The 22,275-nt window shown below is 49.3% G+C and overlaps 1 protein-coding gene across 1 annotated transcript in view; it reads right to left on the bottom strand.

The window, feature by feature from the left end:
- The window catches only part of LOC119390817 (uncharacterized), a 281,919-nt gene that overhangs the window by 89,631 nt on the left and 170,013 nt on the right, over positions 1-22,275 (bottom strand). The window contains exon 3 of the mRNA XM_037658520.2: positions 4,087-4,181. Within this exon, the coding sequence (XP_037514448.1) occupies positions 4,087-4,181 (95 nt within the window). The remainder of the gene's footprint in view (positions 1-4,086; positions 4,182-22,275) is intronic.

Here is a 22,275-nt window from a genome sequence, read left to right as displayed (position 1 = left end):
CGCAAGCTGCGCTCCACGATGGACCTGACCATCGGCTACCCTGAGTGGGCAGCGGACGAAGCCCGCTTGGACGCGTACTACGAGCCGGTAAGGATCGGCGGCTCCTACCTCGAGTCTCACGTGAGCGCCGCCAGGGTGACCTACCAGCGCAGCTTCGACCCGGCGCGCAGCATGTGGGGCCGCGAGCGGCTCATGTTCCCGGAAGACCCCGAGCGCTGGACGTTCGATCCGGCCTGGCACTCCGTGTACGACATCCAGGACAACCGCTTTTACGTCCTGCCAGCAGTCCTCCAGCCGCCCTACTACGTCGAGGGGACGGTGCCTTCCCTAAACTACGGAGGCCTCGGTTTCCTGCTAGCCACGGCTGTGCTCACCGAGCTGTTCTCCAAGAACGCCGAGCAAGCGGCGTCGTCTACGGACGGCAATTTCCTGGCGCGTTCGCTGCGCACCGTTCGCGCTCGGCTCGTCGCGGCTGCGGCTCGATGGGGAGGAGCGCACAACGGGTCCAGGACGGACGCCCTCGCCGCGAGAGTGGCCTACCTGTCGTACCATATGCACGACGACTTTCGCGACGCTCCAACTGTGCAAGGGCTGGAGACCACGGCGCCGGACCAGCTCTTCTTTATCGGCGTCGCCCGGACGCTGTGCACTCTGGCCCGCAGTCGCCATTACACGCGCGTTGTCGGCCAGAGAACGTTGGTGACCGCGCTGACGGCGATTGACGACGCCCTGCTACCGCTCCCGGAGTACCGGGATGCGTTCAATTGCAACGTTTCCGATATGCATAGATGAATTGCCAAATAGCATTCCTTAGTCGATGAAACAGTTCGAATTCATTTTTGTGTCGATTTATCGCTAGCGTTCAGCCATTCACGGATCAAGCGCATAGCTGAGCGCATATTCGCACGACCATTTGTTTTTTTTTTTTTTTCTTCGTAACGATATCAACTATAAACAGGCGACCTTGGATGTGGCCTTGCAGTACTCACGTTTAATAAAGTTTCGTGTGCCAATAACGGTTTCGGCGACTACTGCTTTATAATCTGGACTAACTTGATGGTCGGTTGCAAAGGCCACATCACAAACTGTTATCGCGGCTTCAGTGCCCAACATCTAAAAAAATTGGCCGCGTATCTGCGTGCTTCGCTGCAAATGTCGTCTAAAGACGGTAGAAGAGGCGCTGCGTGAGATATGGACGCCACCTGGCAATACGACGGGAAACATGAGTGCTGTGTTGCGGGCTGGTAGTCCCGGCGCAGCGGCAGGCGAAGACCGGCGGTGACCAACGCGACCGGTGGGGACGCCGGCCAGCCCGAACACGCTGTTTGGCGCGATGCGCCGGAGAAGAAACGTCTGCACTCAACGAGTACTCTCTACAAACTCTCTTACTTACACGTCGCCTGGGTAAAACAGGAATGCCAGAGCGGCGCCCCTGTCATTCGTACAATGCAATACTGAACGGAAACCGAAACACAACATGAGCTTGTGCAGAGGGCACGGAGGAAGACGAGTTTCAGCGCAGTCGCATTTTCAGCGCACCTTAAGAAACTAGGGTTGTAACATTGTAGGGCGAGTAGGGCCAGAAGGACCGTCACGACGAAAACCTGCCTCCTCAGTCGTATTCGCCTGGAACGTTGGTGTGGCTTCGCGTTCCCTCCTCCGCTCCTGGCCTTTCCACAAAGCTATTGCCTAAGTACGAAGGCCCCTACCGCGTCCTAGGTCAAGCATCCCCAGTTAACTATATGATTGAGCCTGTTCAATCATCTACGGACCGCCGTCGTCGCGGCCGCGAGACTGTTCACGCCAATCGACTGAAGCCGCATTATGACCCACCAGTTGTACCTGTTCCTTAGGTCACCAGGATGGCTCCCTTTCCGCGGGGGAGCGATTTGTAACCAAGGAGGTTTAAAATTAACCTCCTTGTTTGTAACATGGTAGGGCGCAGACAAGAACGCCTGCGAAAGAAGAAGACGAAGGCGGTTGTTGTTGGCGCTCGCGCTTGCTCGGCTTGGACCGCTGATCGCTTCAGCTGTGGCAATCTTTTAATAAACGCGTTACTGTCTCAACGTTAAACGCATACCATCAAGGTCTTTAAAATTGCGTATCTATGTATTTTCTATTAAAGGAACACACCACCTAATACTTACGTAATGATGTTACGCCTCAGATATGCGTAATATTTACTTTTTGATCGAAAACGTTCACAAGTATGAACAGCCGTACCAGTTCAAGATGGGTGGGCGGTAAGCAAGTGGTTCAACTTTGGCCGGTTGGCTGAATCGGTTGACGTGCCGACAAACAGAAAGACAGACAGACAGAAAGACAGACCAAAATTTCTGCGTTTAAGTTCCCCAAGAAAGACTATCGTCTTTAAAAATTACGGAGGATGGTTAACAATTTCTAAGAATGTGAAGGCAAAAGCCTAGTTGGACCCATAGCGATGTGGAATGACGCTTTTAACCCACGCGGCGGCATAAGCACCATACATTGACGTGTTCGAAAATGACAGCAGCGCATGAACCTCTCGAGAGTAGAAGCTTCCTCCCCCGACGGCGGTTATGACGAGCGGCATTTCGAGCTGATCTAGCCTCTTCTGCCGTGGCGTGCTCTCTAGGTCTTCCTCGTCCGCGACTAAGACTTGGTACGTCGTCACCCATAAAGAACTACTACAGCACATCAACAGTGTCTATGATAAAGTTCAGAACATCAGAAGGAAGTTCAAACGCAGATCAACAGAAGGTCCAAGTAGGTTTTCGCTTTCACACTCTCTACAAGAGTTTTAAACATCCCCCGAATTTTTATTCTACTCATGCGACGTTTGGACCACATGTTCTAGACCTCACACAACATTTAAGGCTTTCGTCTTAAAACACTCGTCACTGTTTACTATCAGCACTATCACAGTTCACCTCGCCTAGTGTGTGCCGGGTTCTCTGGGCCACGTGTGTACCGTGTTACCGGGCATGCAAAAATCGACAGGGTCAGGGTGCAGCGGCACTACTGACGGGGCATGGCACCAATGCTTATTTGCTTCAGCATGTACAGAGTACGACCAAACATGGACTCTCGTCAAAGCTAGTGTCCATACCAACATGCACGCAGCAAACCATGAAAATATACTTCAAAAGCAGTCACGGCAAAGTTAATACATAACTGGCTTAGTTCGTGCTACTTACACTTACTACATGCTATAGATGCACGTACAATTACTGACTATGCGCATTGTGATGACAGCGTAAAGGTATTTATTTTTTGGAAAACATTTCGATGGTGACGCGATCATCACGGCAGATCATAATAGTAATAAAATTCCAAGTTTCCACACATAATTAAGCTAGTACAATAAGGTGCCCTGACTTTCTTGAATTTTCGCATTGCTTTAAATATAATGGCGCTAATATGTACATGCATAACAATGTTTTCCCTCTCCGCCATATCGCATTTTAAATCGTCCGTCCTTTGCTTTTTTTTCTAAAAGCCCAAAGGATAGCAATTGTGCCCCTGCAAAGCTTGCTTTCCAGCTCGGCAACTAAGCTATGCGGCCGAGCCAACTTCGCGCGAAAGATGCCAAACTAGTCGTGATCGTCCGGTTTTCAAGACGTAAATGTAAACATTTAGACAGAAATCTGTCTGGCTGGGTGGAATATTTAGGAGGTTAATAAGGCTCCAGCCAAGTTTAAGAGAGGTGCGATAATTTTCGTGTTAGAAATCCGTCCTCCTCTCCTTACAGCATTGCTCAAGTGTTATCGTCAGTAATAATATTAAGACCGATACATACTCACTAATAATATCAAACGAATTGACCCAAAAGTCCGTACTTCTCCTATGCCGCCTGCCAAACTGTCTGACTAGTTCTTTCTTCTTGTATATAATCTACAATGCTACATTTAAAAAGCTAGGGTGTACTACCTACAAGTGGTCCATCCACCAAGGATTGCCACATGAATTCTTACGTCCGCAGCCACGATGAGTGGTCAGTAGCTGGCGAAATCTCATCAACGCCGTGTTTTACCGAAACACGTGGTTCACACACAGAGAGAAGAGTGTTCCAGTGCACGGACGATGGGTGTCCTCGGCGTAACTCACCGACGTTGTTGTTGGAGCATCGGTAGACGTGCATGGACTCGTCATGAGGAAGCACCAGTGCCGTTCCCTTGACCGCAAAGTAGCACTCGCTGATGCTGCACAAAGAAAGAGCACAATCATTGAAGTACACTGATAAGCGCCACGTTTTGAAGAGGCTTAGAGGCAAACGTAACGGCATCATCGATAGCGTACAATCAACGTCAAAACGACAGCCAGCTTCAGCGATATGCCAGTTTTCGCAGAACTCACTCGCCTACATCACCATCAGTGTGAATACGCCCTATGCCGGCCAAAGGCTTCTTTCTCCAGATTAACCCGGTCCTGTGCTTGCTGCTGCCACGTTATACCCGCAAACTTCTTAATCTCATCCGCCCACCTAATTTTCTGTCCACCCCCCGTGCGCTTCCTTCGTGCGCTTGCCTTCTCTCGGAGTCCAGTGTGTGACTCTTAATGACCAGCGGTTGTCTTAATTTTCGCTTCATTCCGTGCCCATGCCCATTTCTTCTTGATTTTGACTGATATATCCGTGTGTTTGTTCCCTGACCTACTTCGCCCTCTTCTTGTCCCTTAAGGTTACACCTATCATTTTTCTTACCATGGATCGCTGCGCCATCCTCAATTTAAGGCGGCGGTCTCACTCCGGCGGCACGAACACGTCGTTTTTGTCACTTTTCCAACCGACGCGGCGGCTGTTCTCCGTGCTTTATATAGTTGACTTATATATCATTGAAAAGCCTGATCTTTGTACTTTTCAAATATATTTATTAAAAACAAGTCAACCATTAGTATTTGGGGATGGATAGCCAAGAATAAGCGCAAGTTACACGGTTTTGGCTGACTGTGCCTCAGCAGTGACCATTTTTTAAAAAATCTGCTACAGTTACAGCACTGTTCTTTGCGCAGCACATTCAAGACATATTTACCTATTTTCTCAACGTAGCAAATTGATGTTGGACTTCTACTTTTTTGTTGCGGAGCTTTTGAAAACAGCCAAATTTAGTAACTTCCGCAGCAGATTGTCCAGTAACTATTCGCTAGAGAAAGTTCATTTCCGGGGCGTATGTAGAGGATAAGATTTTCCGTCTGAATACCCAATTTCATCGATGTGCACGTGCTACTTTTTAAATTATATTCATCTAAAGTGGGCGATATTCTCAATATAGGGACCTACCGTGGCCCATTTTCGTGGAAAGCTACTGAAGTTCCATGGCCGAATTTGCACGTAGAGAAACTATAGTCCCCGATCTATTTCCTGGACCTAGCGTTTTTCAATAAAGCAAGCAGAAATGCGATACGAAGCTCGTAAACTGTCTTAATTTTTCATGCTGAAAACGTCAACAAAAGTGGAGTAATCTTCAAACTGCGCTGAAATCTCCGCATGCATAGCTTAAAATATAATAGTTACGGTCTCCTTATATAATTATACACACTAATCACACACAAATACTGCAGGAACACTGAGAAATCTGCATTATTCCTATCACTACAACGAAAATCTTCCTCTAGCGCCACCTAGACGGACAACACGAAAGCGCTGCATTGGAAAGCTCCCCGTCTCCCCGACTGTGGCGTTCGAAAACATTTTACTTCAGGGGAGAATGTCAACTTCAGACTATGCCCCAGCATCTGCAAGTCTTCTCTTTTTGTCTGCCTTTCAGACGGCTGCGCGGGAGAGCGTGAAAGCAAGTGTGAAGCATGGGCGCCTTGGGGGGTGCAAAGCCGTCTTGCATCGCGGCTGGGGGAGGGGGGGAGAGAGAGATCTGGCATAGCTTGGGTGGGGGCAAGTGCCGGTGTGGCTGGAGGGGGGCAAATGCCGATTTGAACAGAGAGTATGGGGTGAGCGTCGTCAAGTGAAAAAAAAAAAAAAAAAGCCGTACTCTCGGAACGTCCCCCTCGTGTGCGTGCGTATGTTTGTGGCCCCACTCGGGCGACCACTAAAACCGAGGGGTGTGCAACGGCAGACAAAAGAAAGCAGAAAAACGGGCAGTGCGCGTGCGATGCGAGGGAACTGAGTAGATCTGCGTGGGCGAAGTATGTTTTGAATAGCACCTCAGCTTTCCTTTTCTTTCCTTTTTTTTAGAAAAAATGTCGTTTTCCAGAGGTGTGGTTTGCTGGGCTTGTTCATATGAATCCACAGCAAAAAACATCATAAATACGAGATAAGGCACACATATATAGGAATGACACGACAACTGTTTTGTACTTGCTGCGTGTTCCTTTCTGCCACTGCTAACAAACTAAACACCGCAGAGTTAAACTAACTAAATTAACAATCAAACACAATTAAGATGTATACCTCCGCTTCTAAAAAATGTAGGCCACTCGAATTTCTTTGGTACCGGCTTCCTTTCCTTTATGCGTCGCAGCATTTTAGCCGGGCAAAAGTGCGTGAGCGCGAAAGTAACCCATCCCGTTCAACTGGGCTTGCTGTGCTCTGTACTTGCTAGATTAGGCTACAAGCGGAAACTTGGCAGGATACGCTCGCTCCGATTCGCCGTCTATCATATACTTTGGCAAGTTATGCATCGGACTGTTTCGCTTCAGGACGTGGGTTCGATTTCCGCCTACGACAGGCGCATTTCCATGGCAACGAAATCCAAGAACACCCGCGTATATATTTCCGTGCACTCTAAGTGTTCAGGAGTGCCCCATAGCGGCGTTCCTCATAATTACATAAGGCTAGCTCCAAGGGGACGCGGGCGTTTGCGAACTCTTCACTCTGAGTCGGAACACCGTGCAACAAGGCGCTCGCGTGGTTACCCTGCCTCCGCCCCCGCTTCTATCACGCGCACCTTTAGACAGCCTGCGGTTACAGCCTAGGAACTGCGAGCTCACTTTGCGTATTTCTCTGATTCATTGCTCTTGCTTTGAATGATTGTACTTTGGGGTGTGGAACGCGGTTTCTGTCAGCCCAGTATCGCAAACTTCACACCTAAATTTGTATACCTGTTTGCTCGAATCACAAATAAAGTTTATATAAAAAGCCTTAGTGGTAAGCTTCGGCCGTATTTGCGGTCACCCTGTGGCATGTGCGGGCACATATTCATTGGGATTTTCCGAATGGTCTACTCTACATCTCTTCTGGCACTTGGATTTGTATGTTTCGGCCCTAAATAGTAGGCCTCCTAAGTTTTTTTATTTCTTCCGTAAACCTCCTCAGGCAAGGTTTTACAAACGGCAGGTGGCATACATGCGTGATACGCTTGGGGTCCCGGTTCGTTCGCTGCTGTATATCCTTGTGCGCAGACCATATCGGTGACTACGCAGCAATTCTTGCGGTAGCGGGAATTTGCGTCCAATGCTGATGTGGTGAGCTGGAAACCCGAAGTATGACATCGTTCCACGCAACACAGCTTTGCCGTCGGAAGACAGTGACATCCGATTCATAGCCTCCGGCCGGGAATCTTAGGCGCGTGCCTGTAGGCTTGTGTTGCTGCACTGGCGGCTGAAATCAACAGCTATTCCTCGATATCTGCGCAGTGCATGCTGTTGTGCTCGTGACACGCGATCGAACACCTCCTCTCTGTTTTCTTTGCTCAGCTCGTGCTTTATCAGCCGCCGCTTTCGCCTGAAGGAGAAACGTTAGGAGCTAACAACTCAACGTCTTTGGAAAGTCTGCCGTGCTGAGAACTTGCGATGTCTGAGGATAGCGGGTCGTAAACTCGTAACGTGAGTCGTAAGGCTGACGAGCCAACGTAGCCGAACTGGGACTTGCGCCTAGTAGCCAGACAAGAAGAGAAGCGTTTTTGAAAACGATAAGTTTATAAAAAGTATAGTTGGTATCGTTGTGCATAAAACACGTTTACATGAAAGCGACAGATGCGCATCGCGTTCATGTTAACAATGGCAATTCGCTAGGAAGGCGCATTGAAGTAATACGTCAGACAGGGATGGTATTGCGAGTCCCGGTCGAATCACAGGCCGTAAATCACGAAGAGAGTAACGGTGGCCTCCCGTCGTGCGAACTCCGGGCGTGCCAAAACAAACACTCGAGAAGGAATTGGAAGGGAGCAGACAGGTCAGGCGCTGAAACCTTTCTGCTTCCTCCCACTTCTCTCTGTAGTCTTTGTTTCTTTGTTCGCGCTAATATGTATCTCTTTGTATAGTGGTTCATGAAGGAGAAAAAGGTGGTAATTTTTGTCTCCCGTGCTTCAGACACGGCTAAGCGCATGTATCCCTCTGACATCAATGAACTCGGCCAGCAACCACATGGCCGCTGCGGCGAAGAGAAGACGAGGGGTTCTGTAAACGGCGTCGCATCGCCTTTCCGAAACGCGCTTGCAAAGCCGATGCGCTACTGTCGCATTCATGTAAACGGGATTATAACCGGCCAGCTGGGGCGACTCCATTCATTCAACAAGACGCCGACACGCCGTCTCCACAAAATGGTCTCCACGTTGTCCGAGTGTGGCCCAGTTCATCTTCCCACGGTAGGGAAGTGTGCCTGCGTTGACAGTTTGCCGTAAACCGGCACGGCACGCACCTCGTTCACACGAATGCGACAACTGGCGCATCGCATCCATGTAAACGGTTGTAAGCGCTGGAAAGGCGCATCGCACAAATGCGCCAGGCAGGTGTGGATTTCGAGGGGTAAGCCGACTCACGGACCACCTTACACAATTGAAGGGGAACGCCGGCCCCTCCTCGAGTCGGCCTCGAGTGCACCTCTTCGATACTACACGACAGCTGCGGGGGCAGAAAGCGAGGACTTCTCGGGAGGGTTCATGCACTCCATGTAAACGGCGGCGCATTGCTCTAGGAAAGGTGATGTGCTACCGCTGCATTCTGTCGCATTCGTGTAAACGCAGCTGGAACGCGGCACTGTTTCCCACGGCAATGCAGTCTAATTGAGTTAGTGGGGGAGACAAGGGTTTCCCAAAAGTCTGTAGGCTAACCAATCCTTCCCTGGGAAGAAGGGGTGCACTATGCACGAGGCAACACCACCAAGACTGGTGTAGTCTAGACCCCACGAGTACAGGAGATGGGGCATAACATCCACTGTGCTAGCCTGAAGCTGAGAGGCAGCATGGGGGGGGGGGGGGGGGGGGGGGGGGGCAATTGAGCGAGGATGAGAGCAGGTAATAAAATGTGTGCTGCAGCACGAAAGCCGACAGTCTGTGCTTAGTAACGGGAGACGTTAGAGAACGGAACGCATTTCATTCGCATCCACTGGTGTCCACTGCTCGCGTAGATTTGAGCTTCTCGAGCGTGCGCTGTGCACTCTTATGGCGAATTCCATTGGGAGAGCAGGAGCACTCAAAAGCACGCTGAAAGTGCTCTCTTCAGAGCCGGCGTGTTTCAGTGGTCGAACAGGAGTTGGAACACCGTCATCCATTGGTAGAGCGAGAGCGCTTTTGCTGCGCCGAGAGCAGCGAAGAGCAGTTCAGTCTGCTCCCCGTTGAAAAGCGGAGTGAGCGGAGAACGCAGGAAGTCACGTGACTTGTTAACGTCATATCTGCTCATACCCACCCAACAATCCTCCTCACTTGTTTGTATTTCGCTTGCTCGTGTACGGCGGCAATGGCGGCAGCGAAGCGTGTGTGGTGCTCTGGCTCCAACAATTTTGACGTCGTTGCGGTAGATTCTGGTAGTGTTCGTCTACCTTGCCTGTCGTCAAATGCACGGGGGACGGTGGCAGCAAAGCGTCGTCATCTTGCCGAAATACTTGACTATCTTGAATTTCGGTTCAGGACAAGTAAGCCCCCCCCCCCCCTCCCCTTCAAGTCTGGTCGGATTATCCTTCCCCATAAGGGGGGCGCTTGCTCGGCATTTTACGGTAAGACTAGTGGGCTAGGGTCCCTACAAACAATCACTAGACGCGTGGCCGCGCGCGCAAAAATGCATGTGCGACGTGCGCGCTCAAACAAGCAAAAAAGCAATCAAATTCACTTTAACTTCTGTAGTAGACGGTGGCTGACGTTGCATCAAAGAAAGCAGGATGCGCTGAGCTTGCGATTCCATCATGTAATAGTAGGAAGCGGCAACTTTGCAGGATGGCGAGCAAGCGAGTGCGTCCTACCGATCACTGCCACATGTGCTTTCCCCGACCGCCCGGCTGGCCCGGCTCAGATCACACGTGCTTCGCAGCAGAGGATGCTGGGATGCATAACATTTCTCCTCGCTCGTTTTTTTTTACTCCCTCCCACCTGCTCTCTGGAAGCGTGCTGCATTCCAGTGGCAGATCGAGTGACACTGCTCTCAGTGCTCTGCCCCCCACTCCTCACTGCACGGCGCCCCTACTCCTGTTCTCTCAATGGAATTCGCCATTAGAAAAAAAGTTAGTAAATGGTTAGTAAATGCTTGCATTTACTACTTTCGAGCGTATTTTACTACCATCGCGAAATCTGTTTACTAGCCAGCAGTTAGTAAAGGTCGTAAAGTGCTGCCTTCACTAACCAGAAAGTTTACTTGGTGTTTTTAACTAAGTAACTACTAGCCACCCACATTGCCAGATCTTTCGTAGATGCGCAGTATACTTTGCCGTAATCGTGACAGTCTTTAGCAAAATTTAAACAATTTTTGTTTTGTTGATTACCTTGGAATTAAAGTTTCGTGCTACGTGATGGCACGCATATAAGCAAATATAAGGGCACACGACAATGTGTAGAAAACATCAATTATTCTTCTAAATTCTATGATTGCCAACCAGTACACGGTGCATAGGAGCATAGTCTTCAAGCCGCTGCTAGAGTAGATATCAGCTACGTAAAAGTCTTGCTATTCTGTGTGTGCACTTGCGTGTGTTTTCTCATTCGTGATCAATTCATGCCTCTATGTATGTTGGTTGCTTTGTGTACCTACCACGGTAATTACATGAAGTAATTAGCGGCCATTCGTTAATGTACGAGGACAATGCCACTTCGTTTTTTTAGTCCTTTAGGTACTTTTGTAATAGAATCATCTTTATATGGCAATGCACACGCACATATAAACAAAATAGGCGTAAGCCTCTAATTGAGTTGTTAGCGCGGTTACTAACAACTTAGTAATGGACTAGCCATTCGAGCTAGTACTATTCACTCACTAACTAGGTAGCAAGTTCCACTAGCCTGCATTTTACTACCTTCACTTACTAAGAGGCTAGTGTATTTTGTGACAAGTAAACGGTTAGCATTTAGTCAGTGAATATGCCGACCTTTTTTTTCCAAGAGTTGTCGCAATCGGCGAGCCACCCTTTGCCTCGGGCGCCGGGACGGAATAAAGGCAGCCGCCTCACTTTGCGGCGATAAGGAAGACGCCGGCTGTTTCTCATGCACCAGGAGGTGCATGGTTGCAATTGCTCGAAACAACACCATTGTCGCTGGTGCCGAAGCGGTAATGCGACACATGGCGCCTTTGTGCCCCACGAAAGGCCGTGACGCCGAGTTTCCGCCGAAGACGGACCTCGCTCGGACTACCGCACTGTGCGTCTCCGGCTGTTAGGCCGTCTACGCTTCGATCAGCGCCAGCTTGCTGTCAATTACTGACAATTTGGGTGAAACGACCACTCATCATGTTATTGTAACGAACTTTATTGAAAATCAAAATCCTATTGAAATAGCGTACGCGAATAGAGAAGTCGTTCCCCCGACAAGAGAATAACGCACCAGGACCATTCATGCCACGCATATATGTCGCTGAAGACGTAATTGCTTCAGCTCTGTCATACAAATGGTTTTGCGGTTCATCTGATGCTTTGCACACGGTAACATGATAAATAAATGCTGCATCAACCAAAAGATGAATTGATACTACTCTGCTGAAGTTTCAATTCAAATGAAATAAATGACGGTACGTATAGCAGGGAAAACTGTGCTGCTTAGGCAGTTAGCACGGGTTTGACACCGTGGGTCAGAGCGGCAGCGTTGTAGCACGCAATTGCCAAACTACCCGTCTTTCGAACATTCGGAAGCTTAGGTTACATTCGGAAGCTTATGTTACACGGTGAAGGAAGAGCACAGCTAGTCAAATAGAATTTGTCTTCTCCTACAGACGAACGAGAAGTTGTGTCGGGTATAATGAGGGGAGGAGGGGGGTGGAGGTGTTACACACAACCACTGGGCGCGTTTCTTCCATGGGGGAAGGAAGGAGTACATACGAGTTTGCTTACACCCCGTGTTGCAGGTCAGGGTAAAACTGTGCCGTGTTCCCAACAAGGGCCGCAGAAATAGCGTCACGACCCTCTACAGGGTATCACAAACGGCAGAGTTTTGACAACGGGACAGAGTTGAATGCTATCCTGGAGGCAGTCTCGTCTTTATTCTTTCTTTTTCTTCCTGTCAGACCACCATGTCTCACGTTCCAGCACAATTGCAGTGACAACGATGTCTTCTGCATACTTTTGGCGCAGAAAGATTGCTGTCAATTCTACTGCGCAAATATATATATATATATATATATATATATATAACACACTCAGAAACGACGCAGGGTTTCTAGGTTCGGTAAAAGATTCTCAGAAAAGTCAGACACGCGTGCGAAGCAATTTTATTTTAGACCTCCAGTGAAACGTAAATAAAATTGCTTCGCACACGTGTTTTTTTTTTTTCACTTTTCTATATATATGTGTGTGTGTGTACGCGAACAGAACTTCCCTGAGCATTTGCAAATAATTTATAAACTGTGAATAGAAGCCCTCAGGTCACCACAATTATTTGGAGAATAATTACTGCATAATTATAGCGTTCTCTCTACAAAATATTGCTGTCAATTCTTTCTCGAGAGAAATAAAATCTTTAGTACATAGATCGATTGTGTCAGGGTGTGTAACGGCATATAGAGTGGTAGACGTAAGTGGCTGTTTACTTGAGGAAGTACATAGAAATGGAACAAAGAAAAAGGAGAGTTTATTATGATGACCGCTGTCTAGCTCAAGCAGATGACTGAGTAGTGACAATCAGTAAATGAGGTAGGAGTAAACGACAGCGACAGAGGGGATTATTTACATAAGTACACTGTACACGGAAGGATGTGATGTCTCATGGTTCGCTTGTGATGTGACCTCCGCGATAGAGTTTGTCACCCAAACCCGCATTTCGGCACTGTATGTCACGGAGAGCAGCTGGCCAGGCAGCCTACGTGAGCGGTTTGCAGCGCAATTGTTCCTCCCGTGAAAAGAACCGCACCGCTGGGGACAGGGACAAGTGAGCGAGGGTCATCACAGAAGGAGAGATAGAAAGAGGCGTCGTTGAAGGGGAGAAAAAAAAAAGCAGCCCTTGCGGCAGCGGCGCGTAAATAGTTATATACTACCAGGAGAAAGAGGCACCTCTTTTCTAGACAGTGGCATGGGAGTACGAAGGCTCTCTGGGCCGTGGTTTTTTTTTTCTTTGGGGGGGGGGGGGGGGGGGCGGGCGGGAAGGGGGGGGGGGGCGTGAAGCACATCTTCAAAGGAGCAGCGGCGCCCCTGAAAAGAGTGGATTAGTTGCAGCAGGGAGAGGCTAACTCCTATGGGAAGCCTCCCCGTAGGTGAGTGCCGGTAATATGCAGCTGCCGTGATTCTGCTGTGCAACTTTATTATTATTATTATTATTATTATTATTATTAATACAGAAGAGGGAACAACCCTCATTTGAGGCGCTGTGGACGGAAAGCGCATGAAGGCACAGGCGACGCTGTGTAAAGAAACACGAAGGAAGAACGTCTCCATATGCCGACAGCGCGCGAACTTGGAGGCCGACTCGAGTGCGCCACGACGATTGCGACATGCGCTGCGCGATACGTAAGCGGGAAGGAAGCCTGTTCTGCCATTGCGGTCCGCAAGGGCGCAGCTTTTTTTCTCGAGACGTTGGCCGTGCCGAATCGACGCGCCTTCCACTGCGTGACTCACTGCAGCGCAAACGCACATCTTGTGCGCCTGCATAATATATATCCACAACCGGCGCCCGGCGGAAGCGGTCAACTCTAACGCGACCGGCCGTGTAGATATGTATACGGGAAAAGAAGGAGCGAGCATCGCTTGCTAACTATATGGCCTCCAAGGCAAGAAAAACAAATGGCATAACGCCAAATAAAACGTTGAATGTTGCAACGCAAGGACGAGCGGGTGGTGCGCTAGCAAATAGAAAAATCAAATACAGAAGCTCCGAAGAGTAGCTGAGCAGGAAGGTACACACACACGTGGTGAAGGGGCTCTTCGAGATTTGCGTTTCCTCGGAAGTCGAAACAAAAAATATTCAGAGCTTTTTCGCACTGTGACGATGGTCGTCCATCGTCCCAGTAGTTGAACGTCACAGTATTCGAACATGAACGTCACAGTATTGGAACGGCGTAGTATTGGAACATGAACGTCACAGTATTGGAACATGAAAGTCACAGTATTGGAATGTCACAGTATTGGAACGTCACAGTATTGGAACGTCACAGTATTGGAACATCAGTCCCATCATGACTATGGTGGGTCTGGTATAGTAATTACTGCTACAGTGATCATTATTTACTGTAACGAGCGAATAAAGAGACAGGCACTCAAAGATCCCGGTGTTTCTCTTGGGCGTGACGCATATTATCTCATCAAAGACGGCGGTCTCCAAAAAATGAAATCCTGCAGTACACGAGAAAACGTCGTTGTTTCGAGAGTACAAAAAATGGCATTATTGTTCGTTTCTTATGCAACTGGTCTTGTCCTTGAAGCAAAATTGTTCGAACCATTCTCCCATGTCAGCGAAATCCTCTACGTTTACTTTTACACCCGACATGTTCATTTTTTCGACGCAGGAACGCAGGATTAGTGCAGTTAATCGGCTCACTGAAAACTGTTGTTCTACGCGTCTTTTGCCCATCTAGCCATATACCAAGCCTAGTCATATAAAGCCATATATAGCCATACAAAGTCTAGCCATGTATAGCCATATATAGAGGACGCAGCCATATATAGCTGCATATGGCTATAACCTAGCCATATGCATTGCACGTTGGAAAGTGCATCATGGTTCACCTGCCGATATGATTATGAGGTAGTTTCCCAACTTTACGCAACTGTTATCGTGAGCTGCATCTCTACCATTAAGGCCTCCCCCCCCCCCCTTTCCTCCTTCTCACCTTCCTCACGTAAAACAAAGAGGCAAATAAGGAAGGCACGACGCGAGTAGCCACGGTTTGTAGCGTCCGCTTCGGCCTATTCCACTCCTCGTTCTATTCGCACAGAGAAACGGCCATGTACCTGAACGCGAAAGTATCGACATGTGCACCAAACAACCAGCACTTCAGGAAAACCGGTGGGGAGTTAACGACCCCTCTTGGCGGCGACGTCTCGTTGCAGCGGTGACGATGCGTGACCGCGCTGTCGTCGTTCGCATGCATGCATAACGCGCTGCGCGCAAGTAATCGCAGTCTGCATGCCGGCGTCGGCGGCTGCACAAGCTGCACCGCGTACGCGGAACTTATGCATGGAGGAGGGCGCCGCGCTTTAATTCGCGCCAGGGGTGTCACCACAAACATGACGCCTGGCGCGACACATACCAAACGTGGGAGGCACAGGAAATTGCCTCCCGCCGACGTTATAGCCCGTCGCAGCCACTTTTTGTTCTGCTCTTAGGATATACTATAGATGTCGTGGGTTCGATTCTAGACCCCGCATGGTGATAGAGGTGTGAAGCGCGCAATGGCGCTGTGCTGGGGTGATTACAAATATATATGCGATTGATAGAAGCAAGCAGTCTTACCGACTAGGTCGCATGAGCAAGGATCTCAAAGTGACTCACGAGAAGTCAAAATTCCAGCGGGATCACAATAGACGAACTGCGCGATTTTATTAATTAGTTAATATTTGATACGCGCGAGGAACCTGCAACAATGAACAGGCAAACTATGCCTCCCTAAATCTGGTCTATGTTCCTTTCTATAACCAGCGAAATCGAGTGTTATCACCGCGGGACATATTTTTTTCTAAGCAGTACTGACAACTGAGCGAGTTGGTATGGATTAATTTCATAATAAAGTCTTTTAGTAAGTTACGGAAATACGGTACGCAAATACGCTAAGGCAGTACGTTAGCGCTCCTCCTATCCCGCTCGTTCCCGGTTCCTATTCCGGTTCGTATCCCGGAGGAGCGGTTCCTATCCCGTTCCTATCCCGGTTCCAGTGACTGCGTGTCCCCCGAGCGACAGGTTCCTCGTTAATAATGAGTAGGCTGACAGTCAACAATGAGGCGTGACAACCCCAGAGTAATTCTTGAAAAAAGCTTTTGTGGTTTTGGGGTGCTTTAACTGGGAAAAGCACAACCAGCGGGAAAGGAGGAACGATACCGTACTGCCTTACCGTATTTGCGTATCGTATTTCCGTAACTTGCTAAAAAACTAATTATGAAACGGCGCCACGAAATACGACAAAACTTCGTACGTTCCTCTGCGATTCTGTCGTATTTGGCGGCGCCGTTTCATAATTATGAACATGTTTTTCGCCGTTGGCTGGAGAAGCCAACGGCATCGAACTTCGAAGCATGCAGCTCTCGTGCGCATGCGCATCTTTCCTACACCCAGCAGCACACGCGTGTTTGCGTTCGCCTTCGGGAGGAAAGTTGCGGCCACTGCGGGGTAACCCCACCCAGAGTGATGCGATCACGGAATCTCTCCATGCACACGGGCGGCGCGGCGCCAACGCCGCCGATGCAGCGGCGAGCCCAGGGCACCAACAGAGCGTGACGGTGCGCTGCAACTGGCGAGTTCCGCGCGACGTCTACCGCGGGCACGCGCCGCGGTCAATAAACGGAGACGGCGTTCCTGAAAACCACACAATCACGTAATGGACACTTTTCCTACGGCGGGACGTCATCGGCAGGGGATATGGATTCTCGCTTATATGGCGTCCACAGAAGTCAAAGGCGTTCCCGGAGAACACCATCGGATAGACTCAAAGAGAAAGCCGATGGTTCGGGACCGGCTTTCGGATTACTAGTAATGGGATTACTGGTGATGGTATCACTGCACAGCAGGAGAACGTACCGACGATAACGTTTAGTGTACGCCTTGTTTCCCAAGCGCCGTTCTTCATGATATCGAGAGCCGTCCAGCAGTCTGCTAATCATATTAAGACAACAAGCAACGAAGGTGCTCGTATTTCTCGTCGTGTTTGTTTTCGTCTGCGCAATTAATAAACCACACAAAAACCAAAGTACATACATACATACATACATACATACATACATACATACATACATACATACATACATACATACATACATACATACATACATACATACATACATACATACATACATACATACATACATACATACATACGTGTGTTCTTTTTTTGTGTGTAGTACTTTAGTGCGACCTCATTCAACTCCTACCAAACAGGGCGTATGACAGAAAAAGTAAGATTATTCGCGTATGTGTACAAAAGAATGCTATTAAGAGCTCCTCACCTCCTCCTCCTATGTGAGGGAAATGTGCCGCGCTCGAGCTGTACACCAAAACAGGCAGAACGAGAGGAAACGAGCCATCCATCCCATGCCGGCACACATTGACTTCCGTATCTCGTTCGGAGAGCATGACGGGTGACAAAGGGAGCAGCGGAAAGCTAAATATACATAAACGGTCGTATAAGGAGGACATAAAAAAAGGGGGGGTGGGGGGGCTGAGATCGCGTTTTGTAGCAAAGCACTCTCTATAGTAGAAGAGGGGAAAAAAAAAGAAAGAAAACGGCCACCCAAAAGGCAACCTCTGACCCACCCGCCGCTCCGTCTCTGCTCAGCGTCCCGCATACAGCGCCTTTTGCCGCGGCAAACGCGTACGCCGGTATTTTTAGCGCGAACCGGGGAAAACGCATGCGTCACGGATGTAAGCGACCGCGCGCGCTCGCGTCGAGAGGAGACGCGCTGTTCGCGTCGCTAACACGCACAAAGGCACGGACGACACAGACAGCGCACACGCCCACGAGAGTGTATGCATAATATGCATATGCACGCGATTCTATACGCGCGCCGCACCGTCGCGCGAGCGACTCCGTCTTCCGCGTATGCGATAGAGGCACATAAAAGATAGCGCGGAGGTACGTGAAGCCGAGCTGGCGGCGACAACACACATACGCCCATTGCCATAGCGCGCGAAAGCGAATTTTATGTTTCGCTGCGCACTACGCAGATGTGCTCTTGCAAGCTGCGTGTTTGCCGGCGAAACGCGCAATGTATACGCTCCGCTAGACCTATCCAAAGGCGTCGCATTCGAAAACGCCGCGCATATTCTCATTCTGAAAACACCGGTGAACCCTCCGGGGTGTTAAAGGTCATCAGATATTTTTGTAGCAGCGAAGCTCAGCGTTCTCGATGACATCCAACGATTCATCTTCCAATAGACAAACACTACATGCATAGTCGAGGATGCAGAAATGGGACACCGCTTTTAGGTGGACCCAACGTTTTTAGATTGTGGGTGGACCCAACATTTCGGAACCCGTTCGGTGCGTTACTCAGGGCTTGGCAGTGTTGGTTGTGGAAACGGTGTCATTTTTTTTTCTTCTTTCACCTCGGCTCATGCACGCAGTCGCCTATGCACAATACTCACGAAATGAAACGCGAAAATTTGGGGCTAAGTAGCGCACGTACTTTCGTTTCCAGCGTCGACAGTTCGTGTCACATCGGCATAATCTTGACTCAAACGCTGTCATGAGAGCTAGGATTACCTTAAGCGGCCAGCTTTGCGGCGACATGACGCTGAACTATCGCGAACAACTGCTCATAGCAGTTGTTCGCGATATAATAAACAAAGGTGTCGCGTTTCAGTCCGTGAATACTGTACACGTTTCATGACAGTGGCGTGCATGCCACTTGGTCAATAAGAAACCAAGGCGGAATCGCGTAAACGGCGGCCGTTGTTCGATTACCGAGCGTTCAGTTCCGGAAAGTGCCTTCAGTTCCGGAACGTCAGGAGCGGCCAGAAGCCAGTTGTCGTCGTCGAACAGCCGGCTTCTCGCCAATCACGTGAGCGGAAAGCGAACGTTCGGAAAACAGAACAATGACCGAACGCGCGCAAGGTTTGGTCCCAGCAGATCAGTTTAACGCGTCAAGTGTATACAGACCGAAGTGCGCGCGCCAGTTCACGTAAGCGTGTTGTGTAAACAAAGGATATACTTTGTCACGAGACGCGCGCTTTCGCAGACGACTGCAACTGATCTGTCAGTGAGAGTGGAGGGCAATGACCGATAACGTTCCACAACTGTGGACTCAAGCGAGATACTGGCGCGACTGCCGGTCACTTCGAAATTGCGAGCCCGTATAGACAGGGTGCGCGCACGGATATCGTCGATAAGACCCGTCCGCAAGGCACTTACAGCGTGAGGGTGTCCACGAGTACGGTAAACAGTGAATGGAATATGCGCTTCTGCTACGAATGGCCAGTGGGCTCGACGATCGGGTGTGTACACACGAGGCTTTGAAAGGGGCTTAGCTCAAAGTGGGGCACTGATAGTTTGGCGCCGCGCAAACGACGCCCGGGACTGCGGGTTTTCCTGTTACCTTTTCCTTTCGGCGATAATCGTTATAGTCACCAGTGTGAATGCGGGCTTGCCGATGCATGTTTGTAGAGTTTGTTTGTTCGCTTTAAGCGCCGCTGCGAAAAGGAACCGTCCCGAAATCTACATCTCTTGAATATCTACTCATGCGCCGTTTCCAGGCGTGCACGTGAATTACGACGGATACGCGACGTATATAGATAGTGTAAGCGTCGATTAACCGCATGAACTGCTCCGCATGCCACAACGTGTTTCCTATGCGTGCGTGTCACTGAAAATGCGATTCCTGGAAATCAATGCGTGTCTATTTAAACGCTTATTTGGCGTGTATTTGTAAGGCAGATCAATATCAACGCACATGTTACCAAATGAGCAGTCGGTGCTGATGCTCGCCCAAATTGCGCCCTGTACGAAATAGTCCTCTTCAAGACAATGACAGCACACAAAAACAACAACAAAAACGAGATAAAACGACGTATGTACGCGTCCTGCAACATTCGACATCGATCGGAATGTAACAGTACCATGCGCGCACCCTTAAAACGTAACCCAAATGCAAACCCTTTTAAAAATCACTATATAAAGTGAAGGTTCCAGCTTGCTAGTGAATTTCTGTTTTCTTCAATGGTATGTATGTTGAGACGCAATTCATTATCATGCATTATTTTTGTAAGAGAATGAAGTGCTGAGGAACGATTAGGTTATCGCCAATTAAAAATAGAAAAAAAAAGCAAGCTTCTACGCTAACATGAGCAGGGGACTCACCAGAGTGTACGTAAACAAATCGCAAAGGCAATGCCCAAGACAGCTATACCAGCAATGTCAGCAGCAGCAGAGAGTTAAACGGGCAAAGAAGAGTGATTAAGATAGTATAGTATACAGCAGTAGTCAAGCAAGTTGTCAAACGCCTGCGCGGTCTCTGCCTCTCTCTTTCCCCTGACAGCCGCGACACCCAAGTCTCGTGCCGACGGCGCGCCGCAAATGAAAACATCCACGCCGCTACACGTCCTCAGACACGTCGCCGACGAGCACCGCGCGACAACAAAGGGGTCTCCTTATCGCGGACGCGGCGTTTTGAAAGGAAAAGCCCCGGGGCCATTGTCGCCACTCCCGAAGCGTGCCCGGCTTTTCAGAGCAGTTCAACGGCCGCCCTGTCCGACACCGTGTTTTCCTAATAGCCTCGCGCAGTGCCTTTCGCTGCCCCCGGGGCTCGTCGTCGCGATTGCCCAGATGGCTGAGCGCAGGCGAAGCGTGGAGGAGTGGCTTCCTGCCAGAAGAGTTCTTCGTGCAGACGCACCTCTTTCAGAGGTGGGCTCCAAAATACAGGGCAAGCTCGGGTACATTGCAGAGGGCAGTTGCTTGACAAACGCGCCTTCAGTGAGAGACCAGGTCGAACTCGTCGGTTTTACATCACACGCTAAAAATGGGCAAGAAAGTGACTACAGCCAAACGCCTTTATAACGAAGTTCTTCAAAACGCACTGTTACACAAGTGACTTTGTTGTAAAAATTTCGCACCGTAATGCTGGCCATGCAGCCGAGTCGTAAGTAATTGTGGAGAGGTTCGTCAAAGAGGCATTCGACTCGATTCACTTAACAAAATTCGTTGCTGGGCTAGTTGGTTCACAATCTTAAATACTCAACAGCGCGAATTTGACACAGGAAAGACAGCGCTTGTCCTGTGCATCAGTGTTCTTTCTTTGTCATCTGTCGAATCCGCGATATCCAGTATTTAAGACTATTCGCGCGGGAAGTATCGGGAAAGTGCGGGACGGGGGCTGCGGGAGTGATTCGAAATAGAGTAGGTAATCATTCGTCATAATAAAACCATTTTACTGTCAACCTTACGCGAAGTTTGTCATGGACTTGAGTCTTCCAGACGAATATTTGAAGTACAAAGTGGCAGTGCTGAAATCAGCAGCAGGTATCTTCGGTGCACCATAAAAATGATTTCTTGGCGTTTTTTTCACGGTAACCGGGAGATGCCGAGCGCGCCCACAAAGTCTCGCAGAGGCTCCCGGAGACTATATGCGTCTATCAGGAGACGATATGTCGTACAGACGAAGTAGAATTTACCATCATTCTCGGGTGAGTCTTTGTTTAAACATCCCTTTTGCGAGCTACCCGCGCTGTCGGAGCAGGCGACCCAATACATAAAGATCCTTTTGAATCACATTGGCTTCTAGTGAAATGGCATTTAGGCTAAGGCGGGGCAAAATGCGCTATACTTATAGAACCGCGATCATAATCATTTGGCTTCGTTTACCGTGTACCCAGAGATCTTAGTATGCACCAGTGCTCAATAAGTGACGCGTCGTTTCACAGCTAGTTTTGTTGTGAACATATACCTGAAGCAACAGTCCGAATATCCTCGTAAACAAAACCCAACGAGCGGTGCATTCGCAATATTATCGGACTGAAACTTGTCGCCGACATGACCCTGATCCAAATTCCCGACAATGCAAAAGAACAAAAGACAAACCGAAGAAAAGTTTAGTGGAGCCAGCAATTCGAGGAATACACATCGGTCACTGTTAAGCTCCGGGCCCTGAGTCCGACCGCACACGCACTCGTTGCAGCGCCAACAAAGCCGTGCCAGCAACCGACGTCTCAAATCACCGACAGCAGGGGTCTGCGATCTCGTTCGTCTCCTCGACAGGCACGATCGCAGCGCGGCGAAGAAAGAAAAGGTGGTACAAGAATAAAATGGCAGGCGTTACACGTGCAAATTAAGAAAGAGAAAGAACAGGAGGAGGAGGAGGAG

Source organism: Rhipicephalus sanguineus, chromosome 4 (genome assembly GCF_013339695.2).
Source record: "Rhipicephalus sanguineus isolate Rsan-2018 chromosome 4, BIME_Rsan_1.4, whole genome shotgun sequence".
Lineage (NCBI taxonomy): Eukaryota > Metazoa > Arthropoda > Arachnida > Ixodida > Ixodidae > Rhipicephalus > Rhipicephalus sanguineus.
The sequence above is the reverse complement of the archived record's forward strand: the minus strand, read 5'-3'. Positions and strand labels throughout refer to the sequence as shown.